General features: G+C 35.7%; 1 protein-coding gene across 2 annotated transcripts in view; it reads left to right on the plus strand.

The window, feature by feature from the left end:
• The window catches only part of RNF19A (ring finger protein 19A, RBR E3 ubiquitin protein ligase), a 55,505-nt gene that overhangs the window by 23,200 nt on the left and 6,763 nt on the right, over positions 1-25,542 (plus strand). For both annotated transcript variants that reach the window (NM_001191331.1, XM_010812170.4), the window contains exons 2-7: positions 4,310-5,075; positions 15,979-16,187; positions 17,647-17,791; positions 18,596-18,758; positions 21,815-21,929; positions 22,406-22,567. In NM_001191331.1, the coding sequence (NP_001178260.1) occupies positions 4,402-5,075; positions 15,979-16,187; positions 17,647-17,791; positions 18,596-18,758; positions 21,815-21,929; positions 22,406-22,567 (1,468 nt within the window). In that variant the 5' untranslated portion in view covers positions 4,310-4,401. The remainder of the gene's footprint in view (positions 1-4,309; positions 5,076-15,978; positions 16,188-17,646; positions 17,792-18,595; positions 18,759-21,814; positions 21,930-22,405; positions 22,568-25,542) is intronic.

A 25,542-nucleotide genomic window follows, 5' to 3' on the forward strand; every position in this document is an offset into this window, starting at 1 on the left:
CTGTAAACCTCTGTGGGTGCATTTTTTTTTTCCACAAATAGTTTCATATTATACATACTACTGTTTTGCAGTTATTATTGCTCATTCAGTGTTATATAGAGAGATCTATTCCTTATTATTACCTGTAAATTGTGGTTGATTCTTTTATTTTTACCAGTTCCCTGTTGGACACTTATTTCCAAGTTTTATATGGGGTTTGTTTGCCTTGTTTTATTTCCTTCTGTCACCTGGCTGCAGTGAGTTTCCTTGTACACTTTCTTTGCACACTTGTGTCCTTCTAATTTCTGAAGGATAGATTTTACACGTAGGATTGCTGGTCAGAGAACAGTTCCATTTCGAGTTCAGTTCAGTTCAGTCGCTCAATCGTGTCCGACTCTTTGCGACCGCATTAGCTGCAGCACGCCAGGCCTCCCTGTCCATCACCAACTCCCGGAGTTCACCCAAACTCATGTCCATCGAGTTGGTGATGCCATCCAGCCATCTCATCCTCTGTCGTCCCCTTTTCCTCCTGCCCTTAATCTTTCCCAGCATCAGGGTCTTTTCCAATGAGTCAGCTAAATTGGTTCCCCAGAGTTGTGCTGCCTGCTCTCCTCTGAACAGTTTGTGAGGTGCTTCTTTCAGTACACACTCACCCACCCTTTCGACCTTTGTTAGCCTGTTGTGTACAGAGATGGTGTCTGCTGTTTGAATTTTCATTTCCAGTGTGTTGAACACTGTTTCCTGTCTTCCTGATTTTTGTATTTTTTTCTCCAAACTCTTCCTCCTATATCCTTGCTCATTTTACCACCGAGTTGTGCATCTTTTTCTTACTAATGTGTAAAAGCTGTTTCTATACTCATGAAAATTGTTCATTGTTATATGTAAAATATTGTTATATATTACTAATTTATCGTGTCTTCCTATTTTATTATACTTTTTACCATATAAAAATATTAAATTTTTTAGTATTCAAGTTTTTTTATTTTCCTTTAAGGCATATTTGTTTATTTGCACACTGTTTTGGAAAGGCTTCCTAAGTGGGATCACCATATGTTCTAGTTTGTCCCCATTATTCTATTTTAAGAGCTTCCCTGGTGGCTCAGATGGTAAAGAACCTGTGCATGATGCAGGAGACCTGGGTTTGATCAGGAAGATCCCCTGGAGAAGGGAATGGCCACCCACTCCACTATTCTTGTCTGGAGAATTCCATGGACAGAAGAGCCTGGCGAGCTACAGTCCATGAGGTCCCAAAGAGATGGACACAGCTTAACACACACACATCCTATTTTAAATATTAATCAGATCAGATCAGATCACTCGCTCAGTCGTGTCCGACTCTTCGCGACCCCATGAATTGCAGCACGCCAGGCCTCCCTGTCCATCACCAGCTCCCGGAGTTCACTCAGACTCACGTCCATCGAGTCAGTGATGCCATCCAGCCATCTCATCCTCTGTCGTCCCCTTCTCTTGCCCCCAATCCCTCCCAGCATCAGAGTCTTTTCCAATGAGTCAACTCTTCTCATGAGGTGGCCAAAGTACTGGAGTTTCAGCTTTAGCATCATTCCTTCCAAAGAAATCCCAGGGCTGATCTCCTTTAGAATGGACTGGTTGGATCTCCTTGCAGTCCAAGGGACTCTCAAGAGTCTTCTCCAACACCACAGTTCAAAAGCATCAATTCTTCGGTGCTCAGCCTTCTTCACAGTCCAACTCTCACATCCATACATGACCACAGGAAAAACCATAGCCTTGACTAGACGAACCTTTGTTGGCAAAGTAATGTCTCTGCTTTTGAATATGCTATCTAGGTTGGTCATAACTTTCCTTCCAAGGAGTAAGAGTCTTAATAGCACCTTCATTCACTCTTACTAGGTTCTGACGTGGATAATAAATTATGTGGGTATCAAATTTATAAAAGTGTGTTTGAAAAATTCTCCAGGTGACCACTGGTTTTAATGTTTTAAGTGATAAATTCTTAGGATCCCCAAGATAGTCTGTTCTTTGATACGTATATTGAACCCTGGAGTACAGAAAGCATTTTGAGATGCAAGAGAAATTAATAACTGTAGAGAAGAAAATACGCAGAAAATTTTAGTTGAGTCTACCATTACACTGTATTTTCCTCAGAATTAAGGAAATATGCAGCAGATGATGGGAAGGTATAAACTGTTGGACATGAATAAAGTTTGCCTGAGTGAAATGGTTTTCTTACCTTTAATTCTGATATAAAGATCACCCAGAAAAACGCATTAACCATGAGTGTAGGTCAGTGATTTATCACAAAGTGAATATACCTTTGTAACCACTGTACATGTGCCATTTCTCAAAAGGTAGCTGTAGTTCTGACTTCTGACATGTATTAGAGATTAACTCTACCTGTTTTTGAACTTTATTTAAATGGAATTATACAACACACAGGCTTCCTTGGTAGCTCAGCTGGTAAAAAATCTGCCTGCAATGCAGGAGGCCCCGGTTTGATTCCTGGTTCAGGAAGATCCCCTGGAGGAGGGCATGGTAACCCACTCCGGTATTCTTGCCTGGAGAGTCCCCATGGACCGAGGAGCGTGGTGGGCTACGGCCCATGGGGTTGCAAAGGGTTGGCAGAACTGAGCAACTAAGCACAGCACATACACGCACATCCTTTTATGAGAGATTGATATTTGTTTTATGAGTAGCAGTATTTTGTTCATTTTCATTGCTTTCTGGTATACTAGAGTGGAATGAATATACCACAGTTTATCCATTCTACTGTTGATAGAAATATGGGTTGTGTCCAGTGTTTGGGCTTGTTATAACTAGTGTTGCCATAAATAGTGTTATGTGAGTGTTTTGATGCATGTATGCATTCATTTCTCTTGTGCATTCATATCTAGGAGTATCAGTATGTAATAGATACTGTTACATATTGTAGTAATAGAATTTCCGTATGTCCAAATTTGGTAGATACTGTTGAACAGTTTTCCAAAGTAGTTATGCCGTTTTACACTCCTATCAGCAGTCCACATCTTTGCTAACATTTGGAAATGTCTTTTGAAATTTTAGCCATCCTGCCAGGTGTGCAGTGTCTTTCATTATGGCTTTGATGTCTACAACAAGTGAGGTTGAACACTTTCTCACATTCTTTTGTGAAGAGCCTGTGAGCGTCTCTCAAGCGCGTTTTCTATTTTTCTGCTTTGTCTTGATTTCTATATTCTTTATATATTCCGGTTACTGGCCCTTTATTAGTTTTACGTGGCAAATGTCTTCTCCCACTCCCTTAATACTATCTTGTGATTTTATTGTAGTGCAATTAACAGTCTTTTATGGCAGGTACTTCAGTATGTTTCATTTAAGAAATCTTTTCATTGAAATAGTCTCTTCTACCGACTGCTAGAAGTGTTATGATTTTACTTCTCACATTTAGATCTATTAACCATCTGAATTGATTTTTATGCAGAGGGTTACCTATAGGTTAAGTTCCTTTCCTCAGATGGTAACCAGTAAAACAGTACTATGTTGTTTTTGTTTTGTTTTTGACAAGCCCATTCTCAATGCTCAGCAGGGTCACCTTTGACAGTAAGTCAGGGATTCGTGGGTATCAGTGGGACTTTTTTCCTGGCCTGTGTTTTGTTCCCCATCGGTCTTTATATCCGTCTTTGTGTTGTACCACACTGTCTTCTTCATCACTGTAACTTTATAATGAGTCATTATTTCTGCCAGTGTAAGAGAATCTGCTCCCTCTCCACATACACACTGTTCTTCAAAGTTGTATAAGCTCTTCTTAGCCCTTCATATTTGCATGTACATTTTATAGTCAGTTTTTAAAAAACTCCTAAAGGCAGTGGGAATCATTGAGGTTTGAGTATGATAAAAATCAGAAGTTTTATACAAGATTTTAATAATAAGGTCAACTCAAATTAGATTCTTAAGATTAAATAATATCTTTGTTATATCAGCATTGGTTTTATATCTCTTGTAGACTGATCACTGCTAACGTGCTATGTGCTAAGTCTGACTCTTTGCGACCCTATGGCCTGTGGCCCGCCAGGCTCCTCTGTCCATAGGATTCTCTAGGCAAAAATACTGGCGTGGGTTGCCATGCTCTCTCCAGGGGATCTTCCCGACCTAGGGTTTGAACACGCATATCATTATCTCTCCTGCATTGGCAGGCAGATTCTTTACCACTAGCACTACCATAAACTGGCCTTATTTAAAAAAATCAAAACCAAAAACCGTTGATTAAAGTACATACTTGTTTGACATTTCATAGAGAGTTTGTAAGTTTATTAAAAAGACATGCACATGGTGAATACAATTAAATAATCTTGCTGTTTTGTTTTCTTCTGTTTTTCAGAACATCCGTGATAAGTCTTCTATAAATTGAACTCTTTCAAGAATTCTCTGAAGGAACCAAGTAGGATTTTCTAACATCATGACTTAATCTGAATGCAAGAACAAGAAATAGATTTTATCTTTAAATATAATGAAGGGCTGTGTGTAAACACAGACCCTGACTCAATTCTAATGAGCATTTTAGACATGAGTTTACATCGGCAGATGGGTTCAGATCGAGATCTTCAGTCTTCTGCTTCATCTGTGAGCTTGCCTTCAGTCAAAAAGGCACCCAAAAAAAGAAGAATTTCAATAGGCTCTCTGTTTCGGAGGAAAAAGGATAACAAACGTAAATCAAGGGAGCTGAATGGCGGGGTGGATGGAATTGCAAGTATTGAGAGTATACATTCTGAAATGTGTACTGATAAGAACTCCATTTTCTCTACAAATACCTCCTCTGACAATGGGCTAACTTCCATCAGCAAACAAGTTGGAGACTTTATAGAGTGCCCCTTGTGCCTTTTGCGGCATTCTAAAGACAGATTTCCTGAGATAATGACTTGTCATCATAGATCTTGTGTGGATTGCTTACGACAATATCTAAGGATAGAAATTTCTGAAAGTAGAGTTAATATCAGTTGCCCAGAATGTACTGAACGGTTTAATCCCCATGATATCCGCTTGATACTAAGTGATGATGTCTTGATGGAAAAATATGAAGAATTTATGCTTAGACGGTGGCTTGTTGCAGATCCTGATTGTAGGTGGTGTCCAGCTCCAGACTGTGGGTAAGAAGGTTTTGTTTGATTTTTCTTGAGTTAATTTTTTCCTCTGTGTATAAAATACGAGTTTTCTGTTACTTAAAAGAAAAGTCTTAACATGCCAAGTAGTTAATTCACTCAGTAGGCAAAAATAGACTGAGTATATACTGTGTGTCAGGTACAGTGTTAGATGTTCATTTTTATATCATCTTTCCATCATATATTCACATAGGCTATTTTCAGAAGAAAAGGATAAGATGGTAGGGCACAGGATCTAGTCATATTGATTTTCCCCATCCACTTGGAGAATTTTTACTTTGGTATAATAAATGGTCAGACATTTTGTTGGTTTGCTTTTGGTGGGGGAGTTATTCGTATAAATTTAACTGACCCTTTCGAAAGGCCTCTTAATGTGTGCCGCAGTATGATGTCTTCCTGTAGGAATATGTAAGTACTTATTAGTCTCAAGATCTGGAGGTTATATAATATTTCATTTGCCTCAAGTTTGTGAACTACAAATATTTTCCCAATATTTAAAATAATTTTGCTTGTATCTTTGGTTATTACGTTAACAGCAGCCCCTGTTAATAGCATTTACCAAGTATGGCTGTCAGGACTAGGAAGAAATAGTCATAGGCTTTGCAAGAATAATGAAAGCCGTGAAGACTAGGTGAGATTTAGCATTCCGTTAGTAAGCCAGAGATTATAGTTAGGAGTTTGGGAAAACCCAGAACTTCCAAGATTATTTGGGTATCATCAGAGACAAGACTGGAATGTGATTTATCAAATCACTTTATCAAGTGACAGTTTGAGGACTCTGACTAATAAAATTCATTATAAAGCTTACTGAGCAGCAAATTTCATGTTGCATCTAGTCTATGAATCCTGTAATTTTAAATAAGAAAGTAATAATATGTTTATAGCCTGTGCAAATTCCAACCAGTTTTCCCAGGTCTCACTAGCACTTGACTTATCCACCAAGGATTTCTGGGTAACATAAAGCATTAAAAATATTATCTAATTATTTAACATTTTATGAATTCATTAGCTGTGTGAAAGACTCAGAGGTACTATGCAGTATCAGATCTGTATTATGATCTCCTATACTGCAGGATGCTCATACTGTAACATAAATCACAAAATTATATATTAAAAATACTATCTAAACTGGGCCAAAGTTGCTGTACTTCCAGGTCTATGGTAGAAGCAAGCTCTGGGACCTGTGAAGGGTTAAATTATCAAGAGAAAGATGGGAAGAAAATAGAGATAATGAACAGTGCCTTTAAAGAATTTGAACAAGCAGAGAACAGTTTAGGTGCGGTTATATCACTCTTGATCCTATGGACCCCTGGAGAATAGTTTTCACTGTGCAGGTGTGCACATTCAGTAGAGTAGATTTCAAGTCAGTTGCAAATTTTAGGTTAAAAAAAAGGCTTATCCAAGTCATTATAGCAAATGTCCCTATAGCAGGAGTTCAAATAGGGAGAAGTATATTGTATTTCATCTGGAGAAAGTGTGATTTTCTAACTGTCTTTCATGGAACCCCAGGATAAGTTGTGCTTCACAAGTTCCTTTAAGCATTTAATACTTGAAAAGAAAATGATGTAACAAATTAAAAGGATGCTTATCTGTAACAACCTGTGACCAGGAGAGACTGAGAGAATTAATCCAAGAGCGTAAGCTTTCTGGTCACTAAATAGGTGTGTTCCCTTGTGCTGGGTTGATGGAGCATGTCATCATAGAAGATAATAAATCAACACTAGCAGCCTGAAAGAACACAGTAAGTAGGGCTGACATAGATTTTTGCTTGTGTAAGAACTTATTTGGGGGGAAGCATGCCAAACCAACAGGAAAGGATTGATATTCACTATATAGAATTGTGAAAATTAGCTATTTGAGGGGAAGAAATTAGATTGTCACAACATATAATAAATCAAAGTCAAAACAGATTATAGAGGTAAGTTATACAAATAAAAGGAAAAAAATTAACTATAGGAAAATATGGGTGATTGGTTAGCTCACCTACTATTATATTAATAAAGTTGAACACACATTTACCCTATAACTTAGAAGATCCATTCCTAGTTAAAGACCATAGGGAAACTCTTTAACTTTTGTGCCAGGAGACATCTATTTAGGAGACATCTTTAAGAATGTTTTTAATAGCAAAGAAACAAACAAAAAATATTCATTAACAGTAAAGTGGATAAAATACATTTAGTTTCATGGTTACCTCTTGTGATGAAAAAGAAGGGATATGAACTTCAAGGGATAATCAAGGAACTTCTCAAGCCACAGCTAAGTAAGGTAACAATCGATTCTGGTTTGCCCAAGGTAGTTCCAATTCATGATTATGGTACTGGTGTACATTTTAATAGCATTACCTTTCTTTTTCAGGTGTTCCAGTTAGTTTGCAAATTAAATGATCACCCTATTGATACTGTTCTTAACTTGTGTGGTAGATGCAGAGGGTATTCATTCTATTATTCTTTATAAATCCTTTGATAGGTATGACATTTCTCCATAAATTTAAATTTTTTTCATAATCTTATACTTTTAAGTATTTTGCACATTTTCTTGTTGAGACTTCATTGGTAAAAAGTAAAATGGCTTAGTATTTTAAGTATTTTCGAGAAGAGGACATGAATGTTAACTCAGATATAAACTAATATAAACTAATAGAAACACTTTAATAGATTGTTTTATTATGAAAGCTACTTGATTTGTTACACAGGTTGAACAAGAATTAGCCTTGATTAATTTGGCTATAAATTAATTTTTGGTTTTGGTGGTGGTCAGTCTTACCCACAAAAGACAAAGAAAATGCCACAGAGATTATTTCCATTTGTTTTTGATTTATGCTGATACACTAGATTGTTGAGAGCATATTTTGTATACTTTATTATGTTGTAGATTTTCTGGTTGTGTTATGTGGAAAATGTCACCTTGTGACAAAATTTATATGTATGCTTTGATAACATGGAATACTGCATGAGATCGTGCAGTGTTAAAAGTTATAGTTGTACTTAGCATGAGTGTGGACAGACTTGATTTTGAATCTCATATCACATTGTTTTAAGAATTGAGAAGGGTTTTAATACTATTGCTAGAGTAATCCCGAGCACACAGTAAGCTTTTTATAACTCTTACTTATCATTCTTCATCTCCATTTCTGAAGTTTTATTTTTATTTTTATTTTAAATCAGATAGTTATTCAACTGTTTAATGTATCTATGTGCCAGGAACTGGGCATTTTTAATAATGAACAAAAGGTGAAAATCTCTTCCCTCTTGGAACTTACTAAAATCTTTGGATTTGCAGAGGGAAATTTTTTAATTTAAACTACATTTATAGCTGAAATCTGGCACAAGGGATACTGATAAATATCTGGCTGTTGGCAGTTATTCATAGCAATGCTTAACCCATAGTATATGTTAGGACTACAGGCATGCTTAGGCATGTAGTATTTTAATCCCTTTCATTGTATTCAATACATTATACTTAAAAGACTCTTTCCAGAAATGCTAGATGTAAAATTTTGTCTTTTCTCTTGGATTTCATACTTATCAAAATGACCATTTTCTGTATCTGACACCAATTTTACTTCACCCTGTGATTTATTTAACAGACTGAGAAATAATTCTTAGCTCAGAGTGAAAAGAAAACCTGATCTGGTTTCTGTTTGAGATCTCTGAGGGTTTCTGACTTAAAATTCTTTCTACTCTTCTGAGGGCCAGAGAAGATTAAGCTTGTTTAAAGGACAGTATGTATTTCTGAAAACCTCTGTTGAGAAGGGATCTGGGAGGCCAAACCTCTGTGGTGATTTAATCAGGGTAAAGTTAGCTGGACTGCTTCTTGAAGATGCCAGTCTGTACAAGCTCAGAGAAAAATCTGGCCATGGCCATGGCTGAGGAAAAGGATTGTGGTGAGGGACATGTAGGAGGAGAAGCATAAAATCTGTCTTGGATAAAAATATCGATTACCTTCTGCCTAGGAGACTGTACATTGTCTAGGTAAATGGCCAAAAAATGGGCATTTTGGTGTCTGTCATCACTTGTTTCAGTTGGCTAAATCTACCCTGCTATTAGCACACATTATCCATGTCATCTCCTGTGACTGCTTCTGACTTTACTGGGAAGCTTTGAATATGCAGGAACATTTATTATACTAGAGTATAAAAAGTGGTTTAATATTTGTGAGCAGAAAGACAAATACAAAAATAAAAGTATTTTTTCTTTATAACCACAGGTTCACCCTATGATCGATAAAAAGAGTTATTGAATGAACAAATCTGACTACATGCATTAATATAAATTGTGTATCTTAGGAACAGTTAATAAACCATTTTAAAGTAATGTGCTCAATTGTAATCAGGTTTGTGAAGCTTTGAATGGATTTTCTGACATTTAAATGGCTCTAAATACTAACTTACTCTGGTGGAAGAAACTGTTAATGATGGATAAAAAAGAATTGCACCATAGGCTTAGGAACTAAAGAATATGTATTTTTAGAATTTTATGCTGTCTGTATGACTCTCATTCCCATCCTCTTCGGGTTTTAGCCATAACTTGCCCAACTTTCGACATGCTGGAAATTCTTTTGTAAGCTAACCTTTTAGAAATTTTATAACAGAGAACAGATCCAACTTTGATTTTCTCCCGAGGAAACAAATACATGTGCCTTAGAAACAAGAACTGAGTTGATATATAAGACACAGGAGACATATCAACTTTCTCTTACTAATTAGTCAGCTAAAGAAGTTAGCTTTAGATAAGCATACTAAATGGCTTGGTAACACTCCACCCTGAAATTAGACAGACTTCTGCAAATAGTCTGGGCAGTTCTCGACAACTGTAGACCTTCCCTGCAGCTTGTACAGGAAAGCAGAACAGAAAGCATCCTATCTAGGAAAGCAGATCCTGAAAGGAGGAACCAGGAAATGAGCCTCGCTTTGTCTAGACTGTCTCTCAAATACATAAATTAAGTCATTCCTTTTCCACGGAATAATAACTTCTTGCTAGTGGAATCATGAGCTTTTTGATTTGAATGTAAAACCTGACTTTTCTCCTTAACTGGACCAACTGATTTCAGTGTTTCTCATTATATTTTTTTGTTCTTTAAAGATTTTGTTAATTAAGGCTTTGTGCTTACCTTGGACTCCTGGATAAAAATTTCTTTCCCCTCATTTTTTAATTAAAACATTTATTAAGATTATTATATCTTTCTTAGGATTACATTTCATGTTAGGTATAGTTTGTTCTTGTTCCCTTCATAAAGAATTTGCTCTAGGTGGAATATACAACCCCAGTTGGTATTCCTGCTTCCTCGGTGCTTTTTTATGGAACCTCTAGTATTGTCAAACATTCCCAGGAAATAGATGTCTTGGTCAAATAAATTAACAAAATAACATTTACTATTTATGTACACGATTGGTATGTTAGTAGCATCAACACATATACACTATGGTGTGTAAAGGGGATAGTTGGGGAGAAATTGCTGTATAACACTGGAAGCCCAGTCGGTTGCTCTGTGATGACCTAGAGGATGGGGTGGAGGTAAGGTAGGGAGGCTTAAGAAAGAGGGTGTATATGTATCATTATGGCTAATTTCCATTGTTGCATGACAGAATCCAACACACGTTGTGAAAATTAAAATAACAAAAAATAAAGAAAAAATTATCTTAGCAAATCCTATAGTAAAAAAAAAAAAAAAGGACTTTAATTTTGCTTGCTGCTGCTACTGCTGCTAAGTCACTTCAGTCGTGTCCAATAGTTGGCAGCCCACCAGGCTCCCCCGTCCCTGGGATTCTCCAGGCAAGAACACTGGAGTGGGTTGCCATTTCCTTCTCCAATGCATGAAAGTGAAAAGTGAAAGTGAAGTTGCTCAGTCGTGTCCGACTCTTCGCGACCCCATGGACTTCAGCCTACCAGGCTCCTCCGTCCATGGGATTTTCCAGGCAAGAGTACTGGAGTGGGTGCCATATGTCCTAACTTACCACTGAGTTCTTTCTTAGTATGCATCACCTTTAGTAATCCAACAAATAGAAAATATTTCTGAAAAAACTCTTCTGTTTCAGTTCCTTTCCCTCTTCCCCACTTTCTTCCTATCCCTCCTCCCCACTTTCTTCCTATCCCTCCACCCCTGCCAAGTAGAAAGGTTTAAGCATTTCAAGTAACTGGAGACCTTTAGCTGAAAAATAGAGATGGAAAGTTAAGACTTGAGTTAAATAAGGAATCATAAAAGGAGATAGAACTGTCTTCTGAACCATGGTTTGGGTACTGTTTAAGCTAGAGATCTTTTAGTTGGTTAACTAATATTATTCAGTTATTTCTATGAACTGTGGAGCGTGTTATTTTCACAAATAATACCTAATGCACTAGAGCATTGGAAATTTTCTTTAAAGCAAATACTTTACCATTTGCTTCCATTATAATTTGAGAGTTATTTTCTAGTGGAAAAAAAGCGTGGCTCCCACACAATGAAAATCATCTTCAGGAGTCCTATCATTCTGCTTTCAAAATATGTGAATGCTTGGTACATTTAATTCCTTGATATATTATACAATAAAATGATAAAATGTGCTTAAGTTACTATTAGGATTGAATATGTATGAAGATGGAACACTTACATAGTAAACACTAATTATTAGCATACGAAAAAGTTTCTAGACAAAATACCCTAACTTTTATGGTTATCAGAATTCACAGTCATTAAAATATTTGGTTAGTATTATTAAAGGTAATCCCGTTTTTCTTTGTAATTTGTTTAGATTGAATGGGACTTAAATGTTTAGCTATGCACTAGGAATATCTTAGCTTTTCTATTTAAAAGAATACTGCAGAGTATCATGAAACAAGTTTGATGTACTTTCATTCTAACATTTGAGTACATATGATGTGCTGTGACTATTCCTTTCTTTTCCTCCCCCCCACCTCTCTCTTCTCTCTTTCTTACCCTCCCTCCCTCCACACACACGTTGTTTTATATAAATACCATAACTCTTTCTTGTTATTATGTCCTAATTTTTGAAATACATCAAAACCTGCGTTTTCACAAAAGTCAAGTGGCCAGATGTTTAATCAATGCTCGTCTCAAAGTGTAATAAAGGGATGAACTTCTGGAATACAAGAATAAATATAAAATTCTAAGAAATAATTTTTTTAAATTAGCAATCAGATATTAAATGTTTGACATCATAATGCTAGGACTGATTATTACTCTAACATGTCAGCTGTTAGTTTTCTCCTGATAATTACTGCATATTTTTAAATGTTCTAAATAGATAAGCACTATCTATGAGCAGTCATTTTCAACAAACTTAAGTCTCTAGACTCAAAACTATAAGAAATTTTCATCTTAAAGGAATTTATAAAGCTGTTTGGAAATTTGATTATTGAGAAGAAACTATGTTTTTGAGTCCTCACTTTCCTTGGTATAGCATGTTTTTATGGATATTTTGCTAGATTTTGGAACTTGTGAAATTTTGAAATGGCAAAATTGACATTCTGCTTTTAATTCTCCTCATCATGATGTGAAGAATTCCCAAAAAAGGCTTTTTCTTGAAAGGCTATCTCTAGATAGCCTACATCACTAGTTAGAAATTGTCAGTTCTTAAAAGTTCTGCTTAGTGATATACTGGTATACTGAATGGCCTCTACAAAGGTTAGAATTATGATTTAGCCCAATTTCTGCTAAACTGCTTCATATGTTTTATATGTTTGCTCAGAAAGAATATTTTCTTCCTAAATTTATCTAGTTAAAGCAATCTTGACATTCATATTTCCTATAAATCTGTTCCCTGTTTAATAATTTGAAAGCTCTTAAGTTTGTATCTAAATTTGGCTTTCACAATCATCACTAAATATTTTACATTTTCTTCTTGCCGCATAGTGTACATTTATATACTTAAGTTGTCCAGTAAAATTTCATCATTTAAAGCAATTAGATTTCTACTGTGTTGTCTTAGAAAGGCTTTCAGCATTTATTTAAAAATGAATATTCACATATTAATGTTTAAATGACATACATTATTTATATTGATGTAGAAATGATAGTGGTCATTCAGTTCAGTTGCTCAGTCCTGTCTGACTCTCTGTGACCCCATGGACTGCAGCATGCCAGGCTTCCCTGTCCATCACCAGTTCCCGAAGCTTGCTCAAACTTATGTCCATCAAGTCGGTGATGCCCCCCAGCCATCTCATCCTCTAAATGCAGAGGTACTAGAAATGTCACTGAAGCAGTCGTTTGCTTATTTGGCCTCCTAAAAGGTCAGGCCAAAGCTGAAGCTGTTTTTGGCTGAATACTGAGGCTAAGCCAGACTTTTGTTGTTGTCTGTTTGTTGAATCACTAAGTCGTGTCTGACTCTTTTATGACCCTATGGCCTACAGCCCACCAGGCTCCTCTGTCCATGGGAATTTCCCAGAATACTGGTGTGGGTTGACATATCCTTCTCTAGAGGAATCTTCCCAACCCAAGGATCGAACTGGTGTCTCCTGCATTTGCAGGCGGATTCTTTACCATTTAGCCACCAGGGAGGCCAAACTTCAGTGAATCCCTACTAGATGTTTAAGAACTTCCCTGGTAGCTCAGACGTTAAAACGTCTGCCTACAATGCAGGAGACCCGGGTTCAGTCCCTGGGTTGGGAAGATCTCCTGGAGAAGGAAATGGCAACCCACTCCAGTATTCTTGCCTGGAAAATCCCACGGACGGAGGAATCTGGTAGGCTATAGTCCATGGGATCGCAAAGAGTCGGACACGACTGAGTGATTTCACTTCATTAGATGTTTGGGAAAACTTAGTTGTAGGCAGTTTATGTGTAACCTTAATTCAAGTAATAAGTGGCAGAAGTGGAGTCTGATAGTCTAAAGTTTTGTTCTGCTTGTGTAAATTGTGATTGACTTTAAAAATAGTTGGTCTTACCATTGTGCCATACACATACAGGTCTCCCCATTCTGTCCCTCCTCTTCTCTTCTTTTTTCAAGAAGAATTAGGGTAGAGAAGAGATTTAGAAGAGAATACCATTTTCTTTTCACCAAAATTACTACTGTTAGAAAGACTGATTAAAGTTATAACTTGGGAGAAAATAAAGAGTCTTTGAAGAATTGTTTTCTTTTTATTGAGACTGCAATGAATAAGTCCTCAGGGAAATCTTAGAGCTCAGGGAAACAAAATTTTCCTAGATTACCCCGTGCTGATTTAAACTGCCTTAATTCATTCATGTTTGAACATGTTTATGATAGATGATGGTAATTAGAAAATGGCCTATCAGAAATAAATTAGAATTTAATATATAAAATTTAAGTTTAAAGGTGAGATTCTAAGGGGGCAAGAGGTCCAAAATTAGAGAAGCTTCCTTACTCTTAATATTTGGCATAATTTAATAGATTATCTTGAAATTCAACAAAAATCTCTGTTATAGCTAGTATTTAAATTTTATTGCCAGTAACAAGAGATGCCCTGAAAACTCCCCTAAATTTCTAGGCAAAAATGTTTGCTATTTACAAAAGCCTCTTATGCATAGATGACTTGTTTTCTTTCAAAGAGAACCACAAACTCTACACTTTTTAATTGAAAGGTCTGTAGATAATTGATTGTACTTATGTGTAGTTGTAAGAAATAATACAGAGATATTCTGTATATCCTTTGAACAGTTTTCCTCAGTGGTATAATTTTACAAAGCTATAAAGCAACATCACGACCAGGATATCAATATTGATACACTCTTCTTGTCTAGATTTCCTTAGTTTTACTTGTACTCCTTTTTGTGTATGTATTTGGTTATATATCATCATATCACCTGTAGGTTTGTGTATCCACCACCATAGTCAAAGTATTGAACAATTCCATCACAAAAGGGTCGCTCATACTGAAAGATCTTGCTTTTTAAATACATCCACCTTGCTTTTGCCCACTCCTTGCCCCCACCCCATTTCTAACTTCTGGCCACCACAGATCTGTTTTCCATTTCTAAAATTTTGTCCTTTCAAAAATGTTTTATAAATGAAATCATAAGTATATAAGTTTTTGAGATTGACTTTTTAGATTCAACATAACACCCCAGAGATTGATCCAAGTTGTTAAGTGTATCAACACTTTTGTTTTTGAGTACTATCCCATTATATATATGTATCATAGATTGTTGAACCATCATCTGTTGAAGACATCTGGGCTGTTTCCAGTTTGGAGCTATACAGTTTGGAGTTTACAGAGCTGCTGTAAACATTTGTGTATAGGCTTTTGTATAAATGTAACTTTACACTTCTCTGGGATAAATATCTAAAGAGTGCCCAGAATTTATTTAAGTCAGAAATTCTTAAAGTGCCAAAAATTGTAACTCAGAGAAGAGATATTAGTCACAAATCTGCTGTTCTCAGTCTTTTATCTGCAGCAAAAAAAAGAAATACACATTTCCTGATTGAGAATTGAGAAAGGAATTGGTGCCAAAGACTATTTCTGCCATGCATCTTAAAAACAAAAATATGAGAATTTATGCGTAAATACAAGATAATGCACAAAATGTATGAATTGGCCTCCATATAAGTATATAAAGAAGAAAAAACCCTAATACCAGGGAAGCTACTGTTGAGATTTTTGATGTATTTTTAGTCTTTTCTATGTGCAAACAATGCTAATTTAATAGAATTTTTATAAAATTAGGAATAGGCTATATATACAGTTTGGTGTCTTAGTTAAAAGTTGAAAGTTAAACTTGAGCAATATTTTTTAGCCATTTCTATGTCTTTTGTGAACTGTGTATTTTTTCCCATTTTTATATTGATGGGAAGATAGGTTTCATGAGTTTATGACTGTTAGCTCATGCGTAAATATAAAACTTTTTCAAGAATAGCATTTAAATTGGATAATTTTTTTACTTAATGAACATCTCTTATTTTGCATTACATTTTGAATCATTTTTCTTATTCTTAACAGGTATGCTGTGATAGCGTTTGGATGTGCTAGCTGTCCAAAATTAACTTGTGGGCGAGAAGGCTGTGGAACAGAGTTTTGCTACCACTGTAAGCAGATTTGGCACCCCAATCAGACCTGTGATGCTGCTCGACAGGAGAGGGCTCAGAGTTTACGTCTGAGAACTATACGTTCTTCATCCATTAGTTACAGTCAAGAGTCTGGAGCAGCAGGTATTTACAGCTAACTTCTAGTAAAATATTTGGCACATACAGAACACCTGTTATTTTAATTCAAAAATGCAATAAATATTCAGTCCCTGGTCTCTTTTGAATTGTGTTTTACGTGTTAGCATTTCTGTCCCAGAAGCACTCGTTTTTTTCTGTAGAAGAAAATGGTATTGAGTTGGAAAGATTTTATTGTCCAAAAATAGAAAGGAAAAAAGAAGTGTCACAGATGATTTATATGACTGATAGCTGAAGATGGTCCAAAACTGTTGTTTAAAATAAAGATGTTTTATGCAAAGCTTAGCGATTATTTTAAATACTAATATTCCTTAGAGATTATTTCTTTTTTACTAATATCACACAGTTACAGATTTTAAATAGTATTTTTTGGATCCTTTTCACTTACATGTATTACAAAATACAATTTTTATTTCTCGATATTACCAATTCCAGGATCAGGGATTCAAAAATCATACCTTGGTGGGGAGTACACTAAGAAACTTTGTCTTCGGCTAGAAATTTAAAGTTGCCTGGAAATCTATACACGAGCAAACATACATCAGAAATCTCAAAAATTAGAAAAAGTCTGACCATCGTACATTCATAGAATTTTCACTTTTTATTGAAACTTCAGTCATTTTTAGAAAAATATTTACTGTTTTCATTGATTATTAAAGGAAAAAACTTGGAAAATACAGAAATTTATTAAGAAAATAATTTATATTCCTACCAGCAGCATATTTTAAAAGAGTCATGTACTTTATGCTACTAGAAAAAGAAGTGTTGCTCAATATTTAAAGTTGAATTTAAAATTAAATAAACTTTAAATTCAACACTTGATATTGTATATAATGGACATGGATTTTCTTGCTTGTTCACTGATTCACTTGTTTTATTTCCTTTCTTGAAGATTTTAGGGTAGAACTCCAAAGGTATTATTAATAATAATTTGTAGGTATTGTTTCAGAAGCAGTTCCGGGAAGAGCCAAATATACCTAAACTGTCCTCTGTAGAATCAGCTAAAGCTATCCTGGCATGCCTTACTGTTACAGCCTTTAGCTACTTACATGTGTGCTCAGTTGCTCAGTCATGTCTGACTCTCTGTGACCGCATAGCCAGGCTCCTCTTTCCATGGAATTTCCCAGGCAAGAAATTCCCACTGGAGTTTTAGTTTGCCTAGAGCTGCCTTTGGTTCTCATTTCTTTTTTTATTATTTTACTATTCTTTGTTCTCATTGTTCTCCTGCTGTTTGAAAAATGTTTACAACTTGAAAATTTAATGTAAAAGTGTTCCTTTTCTTGAGAGGGGGAAAAAAAGTGCTTTATATACTGAAAATAGCAGGCTAAAGCTATCAGTTAACAAACTATACACATAAAGATTTTTTGGCAATGCTATAGTTGGTTATCTACTAGAAATTGTTATTTTTAGACGTTTTATATACTAAACGTGTCTGTTTTCCTAATAGCTGATGATATAAAACCATGTCCACGATGTGCTGCTTATATAATAAAGATGAATGATGGGAGCTGTAATCACATGACATGTGCTGTCTGTGGTTGTGAGTTTTGTTGGTTGTGTATGAAAGAAATCTCAGATTTACATTATCTAAGGTAAGCTTATAGAAGGGGCTACTTATATTTAAATATAATTTTATATTATAAGACAAAGGACTTTTTTTTTTTGAAAAAGCATTATCCTTAGTATTACTTAAAGAGATCTATTTTATTCTAGCTACTTAAATTGAACAGGAAGCCAATTATTACGCCAGTCATTTGAGATTAATAGCTAGTCAAAAATAGGAAACGGAAATTTATTTTTTTCTTTTTTTTGTTTGGCTTTGTGTTTTGTTTTGTTTTGGCCATGCCACACAGCCTGTGGAATCTAGTTCCCCGACCAGGAATTGAACCTGGGTCAGTGAACTCACCAAGTCCTAACCATTGGGCCTCCAGGAAATTCCTGGCTTTGTTTCTGTTAAACTAGAAAGTTAGCATTTAATATCTAATTAGCTAGGTCACAAATATTTCCATTTGATTTTCTCATATATAAATTTCCTCATTTAGGTCACAGAGTGAGTTTATGATATGTTCAGATAATTTTGTGTCTTAATACAGGGATAAAACAAACATATTTTGTATCGATTTACTCTTCAAAGATAAACCTAAGGTTTTGAGGCCAATGGAAGACAAGGAATGAATGTTTAACCTGAATCCCAGCTATTAGTATCCATTTAATATAATTTATGGTGGTTCTTACCTTGATTTTTTAGCTTTTAATAAACCCAGAATTCAAAAAAAGGGGAAAAACCCCTCATTCCTAAATTTGAGAATTTTTATAGTCATTGCTGAATGTACTGTAGTCAGTTGTTACTGTGATGTTTTGCAGCAGTTACTTTACATTGTAATTTTTTCCTTTAGTCCATCAGGATGTACTTTTTGGGGGAAGAAACCCTGGAGCCGAAAGAAGAAAATATTGTGGCAGCTGGGCACACTTGTTGGTGCTCCGGTAGGAATTGCCTTAATAGCTGGCATTGCTATCCCTGCCATGATCATTGGCATTCCTGTGTATGTGGGCCGGAAGGTAAAGTGTTTGACTCCTTGTTAATTCATTATCTCATTTTTAATCTTTAGATTTAAGATTAATGGTTTTGCTTTGTGTTTGTTTTGTTTTTTGTTTGTTTTGAAAGGTCATTTTTAGCATCTTAAATATCAAATAATTACTATTTTTTCATAAGATAATACATTTTCAGTGTTTGACAAGCTTGTATGTCTGCATGAAAGTAGACTTACTTGAAAATTATCTGAATCTGAACACTTCAGCACATTTGCATTATAAACTTCACATAAAATTTTAAAGTCTACTCATCTGACATTTTTCTCATCCGTGTGTCCTTGTACACTCAGGTCTATGAAGTTAATAGATAAATAATCTGTGCCTTCAAGGCAAAAGAATAATCCATTCCTGAGTTATTTCCAACTTCAAAGTTTTTTTTCTTATTGCTATTACTAAATACGTAGTTTTGTAGATTACAATCATTTTGTGAAAGTCTGAATGCCCAGTATTTGCCACTGTCCTGAGTAATGAATTATACTTCATTAGCTAAGCAAATGATTTTTTATTGAAAGGTTAAAAGGATAATGTATGAAGTGGTTAAGAAGTCTTCTGCTCCCTAAATTAGTAGAATCTCAGAATTGAGAACTAACTTCAGAAATTATCTAATCCCAACCCTGCACCAAGCAGAACAAAGTACAGGAATTTTTAAAAAGGGAACTAACATTTGTTGAGTTTTAACTGTGTGGTAGATGTTTTATATACTTTGACTCATTTTGACCTCAATGTATGTTAGAATATTGAAGTTTTGAAAAATTTATGTAATTTATCTTAAGTTACACAGGAAGAAGCAGACCTAGGATTTAAACCCAGATGCCCAAATTCTTTATGTAAGATCCCTGATAAATTTCAAGCTAGCCATTTGGGCACCTCTGTAGTGGGGAAAACACCAACAGCCCATCGTGCTGTCAGGGAGCTGTACTGAAAATTCTTACGTTGAGTCAGAATCCATTTTCCTTTAAATTGTTTCATTTGATTCTAGTTCTGACTTTTGGAACAAAACTCAAGACAAGGCTGATCCTCTTTCATAGAACAACCAGATTTTTTTTTTTTTTAATGTTCAACATTTATAGTTAGAAATAATAGTACATGTTATTTTTTAATTAGCTTGAAACTGAGGCCAAACAGAGATATTTACAGACCAAATGTTTATTTCAGAAGGTTTTAAGTAACTAAACTTAATTGTTAAAGTCCCAAACATAATAACAGATTTTAATTTTTTTATAGAGTTGTCCAAAGCAAGGTTTTGCTAAAAACAAAACTATTCAGATACTTTGAAGTAGAAGGGGAAGAGAGACTGTTGTACTGTACATACCTACAAATAATTTATAGAGGAGAGATTATTTACCTCATTGTTCAGTCTTAGGTGCAGTAACAAGTTCCCTTTTTTCAAATGTGTCCTCAAATGGTTGCAAGTTGATGCATTAGTTTTCCATTGAAATCATGTTCTCTGTGGTGTTTAGGGATACAAACCAGCCCAGGAAAACCTATAAAATTGATAAAGTACTTAAAAGTGAGCTTTTTTTTTTTTTACAATAACAAATAGAAAATGTGACACAAAATAGTAAAACAGAAAAAATTGAGCCAGAAGTTAGTAGGATGATATGATCACTGTAATTGAACATTAGTGCTTGAGGATGCGGAATTTTCTGGAAGACTCAGCTGCCTGCTTTTGCAAATCTGTTCCATCAGTTTTTAGCTTTGGCTTTTTTCTGCTTCAGTGCTAAGTTTTCTAGGGATGGGAGTGGCAAGGAATACTGGAGAATAATGAAAGGTGCCTTGGGAAACTGCCATCTCTGCTTGTATGGACTGTTCGGGAAGTGTAGAGGCCCATTCCTTGAAACATACAGTCCGTTCTGGAAAACAGGATTCTGACTAGAATATAGAAATGTTCCTTGTTCATGCCTGCTTTGCCTGTCTCCCCACCCCAGCTTTCTCACTGTTTAAAACATCCCACAAGATTCATTGTACTTTACAGCCTTCAAAATAACCACATGATAATGATAGATTATGTTGTTTTGCTTCATCTGTAAAACTGTTTTTAAGTCAGGTATTTTACTTTAGAGACTGTACACTTTTGAGGCTGTTTTGAATCTGTCTTGAAACAGGGGGGAATGTACTTTATTAGTTTTAGCCCTTGGAAATCACAAGAACAAAGATACTGAGCTATTTTCTGAAGTTCCTATATCTCACAAGCAACTTTCATGGTGATATTAAGTTCTGTTTTTTAGTAATACCTATACTCTGTAGAGATGCCAAATAGATCGGACTGCTGTCCTCTGGCAGGATTATTTGTTCTTTTTGTCTCTGTGAACTCCGGGAGTGGGTGATGGACAGGGAGGCCTGGCGTGCTGCAATTCATGGGGTCGCAAAGAGTAGGACACGACTGAGTGACTGATCTGATCTGATCTGACCCCTTATTTTGAGCTGTAAATAAGAGTCCAGGATCTCGAGTCATTTGATAATATTTTTCTTCATAAAAAGGAATCTGAGAAAAAATTCATTCTTTTTAGTGATATTTACTTATTAGTACTGCTTTTTAAGGTCAGGTTTTTTTGGTCTTTTTTCCAAAGACTGTGTAAACCTCTTGCAGGAACCAGTTTTTACTTAGGGATGCTTATTTAGAAGGCTGTGGAATGATACATTTGTTAGAAGTAATCCTATTGGTCAAATATCCAGCTCCTAACTATGTTGAAAATAATGTTCTTAATGTTGTCTTTGTTCAAAACATGATTTATCCTGTTCCTGAATAAGATTATAAGGACTACTTTTACTCAAGACAGTTTAAAAATAAACACAAAGTAAAACCTATTAAATAACTTTTATGTAAACAAATTATTAATAAAGCAAATGATAATATGATTTAAGAACAATAATATATTTACCTTGAATTTGGACACTTAACTATGAAGTTATAAGATAAATCACTTTACACTTCCAGCAAATCTAGGTCTATTTCATTTAAATTAAATACGTAACATGGTTTTTCTTTAATCCATCATCCCCATTTTTATTTTTAATTCAAGATTCACAATCGATACGAAGGCAAGGATGTTTCAAAGCACAAACGGAATTTGGCCATAGCAGGTGGTGTAACATTGTCCGTAATCGTGTCTCCCGTTGTAGCTGCAGTAACTGTAGGTAAGAAATACTTAAAAATAGTTATTACCTCACATTTTATTTAAAATTTTGTGGAAGAAATTTGAAAACCAGAGCATCTTATTGTTAAAGATTAGAGAGTTACTTTTATTTAGGGACAGTAAGCTGAACCTATAGAAAGCCTCTCATTTAGTAACCAAATTGGTTACAAGTAATATAAACTTAAGAGGCTAGCCGTAGGGATAGTTGGTAAATTACTAATGGTTCCCCACCAAGAGAAAGTTTAGAGCCCTGGCACATGAAAGATTATATATATATAACCTCATATGTGTCACCTGATGGGCTAGAAGCTTTGAATCTGCTTGCATCCTTTAATAGTTGGGTGAATCTGCTTTGGTCAAGAGTTACAGAACCCTAACACTTTTCTCCTGTATACTTTCTCTTGAGAAAACTTTCTAAAATGTGTGTTTCTGTGATTTATTTTTCGGTTTGTAATGACCAATTTAATTCCTTTTTAGGTATTGGTGTTCCTATTATGTTAGCTTATGTCTATGGTGTTGTTCCAATTTCTCTCTGTCGAAGTGGAGGTTGTGGAGTCTCAGCAGGCAATGGAAAAGGAGTCAGAATTGAGTTTGATGATGAAAATGATATAAATGTTGGTGGAACAAATACAGCTGTAGGTAAGTCCTTTCAGCAAAGGAAGAAAATGTACTTACTAGTGGTAATAGTGTAAGTGGGAGGCTGTAGGTAACATGCTTTGCTCTCTTACTAGTCCTAATAGTATTCACCCAGAAGAATATCAGAGAAGAGCTGCTGAGGAGAGATTCACAGATGAAAGAGGGTGGAATGGTTCTGGGTACCTGTAACCTCCAACAGAAATCTAGTATCTTAGAAAGTCTAGACTTTTAATCTTTAATTTTGTGTAAAGCATTACAAATCAGTAATAAAAGGATAGAAGAGAACTGCAGTTCATAAAAGAATAAATGCAGATACCCAATGAGTAGAAAATACGTTCAACCTAATGTTATTCAGAGAAACAGGCATTATTTTTAAACAAATGGATCATATAAAGGCCATCGTAGACTACCAGTAGGAGTATAAGTTACACTTTTTAAAGTGTGGAAGTTTTTCTTAAAGAAATTCCAACAGTTCTTATTAAAGAAGTTGTTTCATGGAAGTACAGGCATACCTTGGAGGTGTTACACGTTCTGATCCAGACCACTGCAACAAACATCACATTAAAGCAAGACATGAATTTTGGGGTTTCCCACTGCATATAGAAGTTATGTTTAGACTATACTATAGTCTATTAAATGTGCAATAGCATTATGTCTAAAAATGTGTATATATCTTAATTTAAATATACTTTATTGCTAAAAAAATTTCAGTCATCATGGGAGCCTTCAGCAAGTCATATTCTTTGCCCGTGTAGGGTCCTGCCTTGATGTTGCTGGTTGCTGACTAATCAGGGTGGTGGTTGCTGAAGATTGGGGTAGCTGAGGCAATTTCTTAAAATAAGATAACAATAAACTTTGTAGCGATTGCCTCTTCCTCTTCCCTTCCCAAATGATTTCACATGCAGTGCAGTTTGATAGCATTTTACCCACAGAAAAACTTCTTTCAGAATTGGAGTCAGTCCTCTCAAATCCTGCCACTGCTTCATCAGCTAAGTTTATGTAATAATTTACATCCTTTGTTGTCATTTCAGCAATTTTCATAGCACCTTCACCATAAGTAGATTCCATCTCAGGAAACCACTTTCTTTGCTTATCCATAGGAAACAACTACTCATTCATGAAAGTTTTATCATGAGATTGCAGCAATTCAGTCATCTTCAGGCCCCAGTTATAGTTCTCTTGCAATTTCCACCACATCTGCAGTTACTTTCTCCATTGAAGTCTAACTCCTAAGGGTTGGAATCAACTTTTTTGTTATTTCTTTACAACTCCACCTAATGTTGATATTTTGATCACTTGCCACAGATTGTAAAAGTTCTTAATGGCATCTAGAATGGTGAATCCTTTCCAGAAGGTTTTCAATTTACTTTATTCAGATTCATCAGAGGAATCGTTGTTTCTGATGAATGGCATCTATAGCCTTAGAGAATGTATTTCTTAAATCATGAAGTGTTAAAAGTTGAAATGAACCCTTGATCCATGAGCTGCAGAATGGATGTTGAGTTGGCAGGCATGAAAACATTAATCTTGTCATATATCTCCATCAGAGCTTTGGGTCACCAGATGCATTGCCAGTGAGCTAGTAATATTTTGAAAGGAATCCTTTTTTTTCTGAGCAGTAGGACTCAATAGTGGGCTTAAAATATTCAGTAAGTTATATTGTAAATAGATGTGCTGTCATTTAGGCTTTGTTGTTTAATTTATAAAGCACAAGCAGAGTAGATTTAGCCTAATTCCTAAGGGCCCTAGGATTTTTGGAATGGTAGATGAGCACTGACTAGCTTCAGCTTCAAGTCACCAGCTGCATTAGCCCCTAATAAGAGAGTCAGCCTGTTCTGTGAAGCTTTGAAGCCAGGCATTGACTTCTCTCTAGCTATGAGAGTCCTAGATCGCATTTTCTTGCAATAGGAGGTGTTTCCTCTGTATTAAAAATCTATTATTTAGTATAGCCACCTTCCTTAAGTATCTTAGCTAAATCTTCTGGATAACTTGTTGCAGCTTCTACATCAGAACTTTTGCTTCACTTTGCACTTGTATGTTACAGAGACAGCTTCTTTCCTTAAACCTTGTGAACCAACACTGCTAGCTTCAAACTTTTCTTCTGCAGCTTCCTCACCTCGCTCAGTCTTTGTAGAATTAAAGGCAGGGCCTTGCTCTGGGTTAGGCTTTGGCTTAAGGGAATGTGGTGGCTGGTTTGATCTTCTATCCGAACTCCTACAACTTCCTCCATGTTGGCGATAAGGCTATTTTGCTTTCTTATCATTCATGTGTTCACTGGAGTAGGACTTTTAATTTCCTTCAAGACTGTTTCCTTTGTGTTCACAGCTTAGCTAAATGGCACAAGAGGCCTAGCCTTTCAGCCTGCTCTGACGTTCGAAGAACATTCCTCACTAAGTTTAATCACTTCTAGCTTTTGATTTAAAGTAAAAGATGTGCAGTTCTTTTCACTTAAAAACTTAGGGGCCATTGTAGGGTTTTAAATTGACCTAATTTCAATATTGTTGTGTCTTAGGGAATAGGGAGGCCAAGGAGAAGGGAGAGAGAAGGGGGAACAGCCCATCGTCAGTGGAGCTATCAGAACACACATTTATCAGTTGTTAGTATATATGTGTCATGTATCGGCACAGTTCATGGCACCCCGGAACAATGACAGTAGTAACATCAGAGATCATTGATCGCTGATCACCATAACAAATACAATAATAATGAAAAAGTTTGAAATGTGACAAGAGACACCAGGTGAGCAAATGATGTTGGGGAAATGGCGCTGATCAACTTGCTCACAGCAGAGTTGCCACAAACCTTTTACTTTTTGACTTCCCTGGGCTCAGACAGTGAAGCGTCTGCCTTCAATGCAAGAGACCAGGGTTCAGTGCCTGGGTTGGGAAGATCCCCTGGAGAAGGAAATGGCAACCCACTCCAGTTTTCTTGCCTGGAAAATCCCATGGACGGAGGAACCTGGTAGGCTACAGTCCATG

Source organism: Bos taurus, chromosome 14 (genome assembly GCF_002263795.3).
Source record: "Bos taurus isolate L1 Dominette 01449 registration number 42190680 breed Hereford chromosome 14, ARS-UCD2.0, whole genome shotgun sequence".
Lineage (NCBI taxonomy): Eukaryota > Metazoa > Chordata > Mammalia > Artiodactyla > Bovidae > Bos > Bos taurus.